We start from the raw sequence: 7,500 nt of genomic DNA, 5'->3' as shown, positions 1-7,500 counted from the left end.
AGGGGACATGGAAGAAATTCTTAGGATCAGTAGCGGGGACAGAACCAGAAATAACGGGTTTAGGCTTGAAAAATTCAGGTTTAGGAGAGAAATGGGAAGAAACTAGTTTTCAAACAGAGTGGTTGATGAGTGTAACGGACTCAGTGGTCATGTAGTCAGTGCTGAGTCAATAAGAAGCTTTAAAAGATCAGATAGATTTATAGATGGGGATGATAGATGGAATTAGGTAGCGTTAATCATACAGGGACTGGCCACGTGTAGGCCTGGCGGCCTCTTGCAACTTCCCTCTTTTCTGATGTTCTTATAACTGGAATTTGGGTCCTCTCTCATTGATAAAGACGTCCACTAGCATGGCGCTTATTCCACGACTAATTCGTCTTGACTGATAAAATAGAAAAAAAAGGGTCCTAACTAATCATTGACTCTGAATAGCCACGAATCTGTGTGATTTGAAATGACTCGATTCGCTCGGTCTAAACAGCTATATTGAAACTAGTGTGGCGAATCAACAAGAATCATGAATTGTGCTGATTTTTTACGAATTGAATAAATTCGAATCCCTTCGTGTAAAAGTAGCCAAAAAGACACACATTATAGTACTGGAATAAGAATCATAAGAATACTATTATGTGCAGACCTTACTCTATCATTCCCTTGGCCATGGAAAGTCATGTGTGGGCTATTCCATGTATTAACTGAGTGAACCTATGCTGAACGGATTACAGACGGATTGCCAGAGATACTGACGGAACATCCTATCCTGCCCTCCACGACTAGTACCACCATCTCTACCCTACAGCCCGAAACACGTAAGTCTATGTACTGCATTTCTTCTTGCAATGTAAGAGACTGCCCATCTGATACTAGTGAAATTGCTGCCAGTTTTGCGGTGCTGCCAGAAACATGACTGATAATAATGATATACACCTGGTGACGACCGATTACATGTTTCGTCACACTCACAGCATACAAGAAGTGTCCATTGTACCAGGTGGAGATGAATCATCCGTCGGCCCCTGCTCCTTTGATTAACAATCTAACACTGGCAGTGTACCCGAGCCATCCTTCACTGCTCCTCATCATCGCCAATGAGATCAGCTACTTCAAGGTGTGCACATTAATTTATTCCCACCCTTATCTACTGGCACACTCTACAGGACTGGGTGGGAGTCTCATTTCTTTATTATCCTTATACATTTCATAAATTTTCTATGGGGTTTGTTTAAGGCGGCTCGTGTTTGGGCCTCCGGTCTAGGCAACCAGGATTCGAATCCTTGCCAACCTAGTTGCCCGGTAGGAAATGTAGCGTTCTTCTACTAACCCTAGCGGTGCCATATGACCAAAGCTGTTGCGGCGCCTAATGAAATATTTTACATTTTCTCTCTCTCTCTCTCTCTCTCTCTCTCTCTCTCTCTCTCTCTCTCTCTCTCACACACACACACACACACACACACACACAGACATATATACACACACATATACACACTTAAATATTTGTGCCCTGAATTACAGCCTGACGTGTAAGCCTGGCACTCATTTTTTTACACAAGTAAATAATTAACTGCGACATTGCATCCGGGAGTAGGTGAGGGAGGGATGGAGGTAAGGATCAATGGTCGGAGAAGACACTGGGTATGTGAGGATGCGAGGTTCAAACGTCCCCGTGGGAGAAGCGTGTTGAAGAGGCTTGGTAACGGATTATGGGATTCATTATTTCAAATAGACGCTAAATTATAGATACTTCGCTTACCTTCCGCAGGTCCAAGTGTATGGTCCGAGTGTGAGGCTGTTGGAGTGCCAAGTGACAGGCCGAAAATGTGTGTTCAAGGATGAAGTACACCTTTCCATCGAGCCTGAAACATGGAACTTTGTTACTGTTTCTTTACAGGATGACAAGGTATGTGTGTGTGTGTGTGTGTGTGTGTGTGTGTGTGTGTGTGTGTGTGTGTGTGTGTGTGTGTGTGTGTGTGTGTGTGTGTGTGTGTGTGTGTGTGTGTGTGTGTGTGTGTGTGTGTGTGTGTGTGTGTGTGTGTGTTTGTTGTAGACATTTAAAGTATCATCAAAACAATTCTCAACACCGAGAGCAATTAAGATGAAAGCAACATAAAAGAGGGGCATTCTAAAGAAGCCTCCCAGTGTTGTGCTTAATTTCTTCACTGGTTAGTATTGTGTGTGTGGATTCAACAGCCTGCCGTGCTGCTCGCTGACTGTATAATAAAACTTTCATGCTGACGCTTCAGGTACTACTTCACATTTAGCAAGAGATTATATAGATCGATAATAACTTATATGCTGACCCTCCAGATTTCTAACCTCCAGATTTCCATATTCATGACATTTGTAGGTACAAATAGTTACTCGTCCTTCACGTTTTTGTAAGGACGAAAAATACAAAAGATGGAATAACTGGGTCATATATTTTTATTTTTTTTTTCTCTTTACGAACTGGCCAGACGATCACTTCTTGTTCTTCCAGATCTTCATAAACATACGAGTGAACGAGAGGGAAGAAATGCTGACGACAGATGTGCCTTCGACCTTCCGCAGAGGTCTCACTGTGACCGCCTACGCTCCTGAAAAGTTGCAGAGTTTAAATGCTTGGGATTACTACGTGGCCTTCGTCAACGTGAAATGTGAGGGTAAGTGACGCCCAATTGTGTGTGAGGAAACCCACTCATCTACTACGTACTGCTCGACTCTTAATAATAACATGCTCTGAGGAAACAACAACTCATAAAATGAATGACTAATACTTGCTTATTCATAATTTATACAAGTTTACAATACATGTTGTCGTTTGTTATACTATAAATTATGTGTTATGTATTTAAATTGTGATGAGAGAATTCATAACCGTCAATTTTTCGGTGTCCCGTCTTGTTGTGAGAGACACGTGAAGACAGGTGGTATTTAGAGAGGAAACCTTATATGCCACGTGACCATAATGATCCTGTATTTCCCTTGCAGTCATTGAACAGATTGAACAGACGATGACGTGGCAAATATTATTCCCTACCACCACACCAACAAGTCTACCTACCAATGCACCAATCGTCGGTGAGTAAACCACACACACACACACACACACACACACACACACACACACACACACACACACACTATACACACACCGCGTAGTGTAGTGGTTAGCACGCTCGACTCACAATCGAGAGGGCCGGGTTCGAATCCCGGTAAGCGGCGAGGCAAATGGGCAAGCCTCTTAATGTGTGGCCCTTGTTCACCAAGCAGTAAATAGGTACGGGATGTAACTCGAGGGGTTGCGGCCTCGCTTTCCCGGTGTATGGAGTGTGTTGTGGTCTCAGTCATACCCGAAGATCGGTCTGTGAGCTCTGAGCTCGCTCCATAATGGGGAAGACTGGCTGGGTGACCAGCAGGCGACCGTGTTGAATTACAAAAATTACAAAAAAATTACATAAACACACACACAACGCCTTTTTTACCGTCCGCTGTCCTCGTCCTTCTACTTAAATCACAGCAGATGTGACGTGCATGTTTATAAGAAAGAAGATAATTTACTTTTAAATGAAATGTTATATTCAGGTAGTTTTGATTTGGGTTACACCATGCACAGTTGTATTAGTTTAGGACTAGGTCCCATAGGGCCGGAACTAGCAGGATTTAAGCTCTTTAGCTCGAGAAGTACATGCAAAACAACAATCAAAACAATCTTTCAACTTACTTAGCAAATTTTTCTACGTGTTTATTGATTATTTTCCCTCCTTATTTTCTCACTCATCAAACCTTCATGATATTGCGTAATAATTATATGTTATATGTTTCTATGATCTAGAGTACTATTCCCTTATAAATATCACCATGATATTATCTTGTTGCCATATGTAGCTTGGGATTCCTCCTGAACCAAATCTATGGAACGACACCCCATGTAGAAGAGAAGCAAACGAAGCAAACAGAAAACAAACAGTATCCTCCACATCTGCATTATTTGCAGGATCTCATTTACTGCCTTACTCATCCATTAATTAACTTCTCCACAGAGTTCCAACAACACCATCCTTTCCGCATCTGTCTTCTCGACTCTTTCATTCTTATACCATACCTAGCTCAATCAGAATCCCTCACATCAACTCTCCTCTGTCACACTCACTCCAACATCATACGTTCCAGTGTCTCATCCTCTCCCATATCACAGCTTAAGCACTTTTTGTTGCGGAACTCATAACATTTGTTATTTCTTGCATTCACATCCATACACTGTCTTAGCTCGGAAGAGATCACCATTCAGGCTTCCATCATGCCACTTTTCGTACATGGGGGTATTTTCTAGTCGTCACACTTTTGACCGTCCTCACACGTGTGAGGACGATCAAAAGGCGAACATTCACGTGACTGCTACCCGAATAATCCAACATATCCGATACCTTCCAAACTACTTGTCAAGTCTCGTCCAGCGTGCATTGCTGCGAACAGGTTGAATAGCATGCACTATATGCACTATTCTTTTATTTATTCATTTTTCACATAATATGCCACTGTTCTCAGCAAGATTCCGCCTGTTAGTCATTTCACAGTCATTCATATATACACATGACTACATAGCACTGTTTGAGTAACCCTCGGTGAAACCCAGGCCAATCTTGAGAGAAGACAAGCTCGCCTTACTAACCATTGTCCTTTCTCTTTTATCAACAGAAAACACCACGGTGACTAATACAGCACCAGGATTCTCTCGGGATTTGGGCATAGTAGTAGGTGTGTTGGTGGGAGTGTTACTCATTATCGCCTTGGCAATCATCATTTCCACTGTGGTGAAGAAACGACGCTCAGCTGCCATCACTGAACAGTCGCCACTTCAAAATCAATTTCAACAGCAAGACTGATACTAAGATAAAGAACTTCATAATGAGAAGCACACTGACCTAAGCTTTAATTTTTAGTATCTAAGAATAGCCGTACTATAATTTTCCCATTTCATGACACGTGCCTGTAGTCATGAACTCGGTGACTACAATATTATAGTCCCACACCTCTTCTATTGTTTTTAAATAAGTTTTAATGCATGTATTCTTCGTCTCAAGTTTTCTCTCTTTAACTGTCCTATTGCAGCTGTGATAAACAGTCACTGTTCTACAAAGCCTATCAAACGTGGTGATTCTCTGGGTTCTATCCTGTCACCCACTATTTTCTTATTATTCATCAATGATCTACACCAAACTTCTTGTCCTGTCCATTCCTACGCTGATGTTACTACCTTGCACTTTTATGTCTTTTCCTCCAACCCTTCAGCAGGTAACCAGAGCTCATGCAGGGAAACCATAGAATCTTTGACTCAATTTTTCTAAAATTTGTTATTGGGTTGGACAAATTAGGCACTGTTCAATGCCCTCAACTCGACACAACCTTTCAGATAAATATCCCCTCTTCTTTAATCACTCAACTATCCCTCTAGTTCAAGTTCAACAAGTTTATTCCATATAAAATAAACATACAATAATGCATATATAAAATTAGAATCAATAACATGGATAAGGTCTGCAGAGATTAATCTCGTTAGCAGACCAGTGATAATGTAAATGTATAATAACAATGACCTTAATTAGCAGAAACAGAAAACAAACATGAATTATATTTTAGATATAAGTATACGTACACAAAATGAAAATATAAATACATAAATCAATATAGATCAAAATTGTATTTCTATACATCATTTCTACCTATACTACATTGTACGCTATATAAATGCTTTTTTAATTTGTACTTGAAACTGTTTACTGAAACAGAAAGTAAATCAGATTTAATAAACATTGGAAGAGAGTTCCATACCTCAGGACCAAGATACATTTTTAAAAAGTGTAGTTCTAAATGGTTGACATATTAAGTTCACATAATTACTCCTGGTGACATGCGGATGTTCCTGAATATTGAAAATTCTATTATTACTTTTTAGCGATTTGAAAATGTCCAACAGTAGGAAATACTTGTGCAAATAATGTAACTTTAACAATTTCAAATCTGTGAAAATGCCCTCAGTAGACTCAATTTTTTTTTAAATGTCATTACTCTTAAAATACGTTTTTGTGTTATAAATAATTTGTCAAGAAATGAAGGCCATGTGCAACCCCAAACAGATATGCAATACATGAGTTTAGAGTAACACAAAGTATAATATAGAATTATCATGGATTCGAGAGTAAGGTTATGTCTAATACGATACATGATTCCTGCAGTTTTAGATAGAGTAATAGTTAAATTAACAATATGCTCCCTCCAATTCAAATGATCATCAATTATTACCCCTAGAAATTTTGTTGTGTGGACACGATGAACAATATTCAGATCCAGCATTACAGGAGCCAGCTCAAATGATAACGATCTATTTTGAAATAACATGACATTAGTTTTGTTAACATTTAAATTTAACTTGTTAGCCTTGATCCAATTATTGATGTGATTCAGAACCTGAGATAATTTAAAGTGGAGAGAATGAAGGTCATTACCTGTGACAATAAGGCTTGTGTCATCGGCATACATAGTGAAATGGACATTGTTAGTAGAATTAATTATGTCATTTATATAAATAAAGAACAGAATAGGGCCAAGTATAGAACCTTGAGGTACACCATATTTTATAGATTTATAATCAGAATAAACACCATTACAAAATACAAATTGCTTGCGCCCAGTTAGATAGCTTTCAATTAAGTTATATGCAGGTCCCTCAAACCAATATTTTTAATTTAGCAAGTAAAATATGATGACTTAAGGAATCAAAAGCTTTCGAGATATCTAAGAAAACAGCAGCAACATGAGACTTCTTATCTAATTCAGAGTAAACCTTTGAAACAAAATGTAACAGGGCAGATTGAGTTGAATATTTTTTCTGAAACCAAATTGAGAACTCGACAATAGATTATTATTCTCCAAAAAATTAGTAAGTCTAAATGCAATAGCTTTTTCGTATATCTTACTGATGACAGGAAGAATTGATATAAGCCTATAATTATTAATATTAGATTTACAGCCTGATTTGTACAATGGTAAAGATTTAGCAATTTTTAACTTGTCAGGAAATATGCCATAACGAAAAGATAAATTTATTAAGTGAGAGAGAGGGTCGAAATATGGTTTATAGTTTGCTTTAATATGGTTGCAGTAAACTCATCATAACCAGCAGAGTTTGATTTTAATGAATTAATATACCCTTTAATTTCTAACGCGTCACAGGGGAATAAATATAAGGAGAACACAGATGATTGATTAAGATAACTACTAAAGTCTCTAGTAGCATCAGAGTCGATGGTATTATTCATTGTATTGTCAACAATATTAATAAAATGATTGTTGAATGCATTAGCAGTGTCACAGTCTGGAATAGACTCAAGGTTAATAGACTTATCAGATTGTTTCCCTCGTCCCAAAATTTCATTAATTATTTTCCATGATTCTTTAGTATTACCTTGATTGTTTTTGAGTTGTCTTTTATGATACTCATTCTTAGCATTTCTTAGTAATAAT

General features: G+C 38.5%; 1 protein-coding gene across 2 annotated transcripts in view; it reads left to right on the top strand.

Annotated features, from left to right (window-relative positions):
• The window catches only part of LOC123517310, a 12,424-nt gene extending 6,994 nt beyond the window's left edge, over positions 1 to 5,430 (top strand). For both annotated transcript variants that reach the window (XM_045277267.1, XM_045277268.1), the window contains exons 6-11: positions 726 to 809; positions 966 to 1,108; positions 1,760 to 1,897; positions 2,477 to 2,639; positions 2,968 to 3,057; positions 4,675 to 5,430. In XM_045277267.1, the coding sequence (XP_045133202.1) occupies positions 726 to 809; positions 966 to 1,108; positions 1,760 to 1,897; positions 2,477 to 2,639; positions 2,968 to 3,057; positions 4,675 to 4,862 (806 nt within the window). In that variant the 3' untranslated portion in view covers positions 4,863 to 5,430. The remainder of the gene's footprint in view (positions 1 to 725; positions 810 to 965; positions 1,109 to 1,759; positions 1,898 to 2,476; positions 2,640 to 2,967; positions 3,058 to 4,674) is intronic.
• Positions 5,431 to 7,500: the final 2,070 nt, after the last annotated feature.

Source organism: Portunus trituberculatus, chromosome 42 (genome assembly GCF_017591435.1).
Source record: "Portunus trituberculatus isolate SZX2019 chromosome 42, ASM1759143v1, whole genome shotgun sequence".
Lineage (NCBI taxonomy): Eukaryota > Metazoa > Arthropoda > Malacostraca > Decapoda > Portunidae > Portunus > Portunus trituberculatus.
This window is presented reverse-complemented; position numbering and strand designations above follow the sequence as displayed.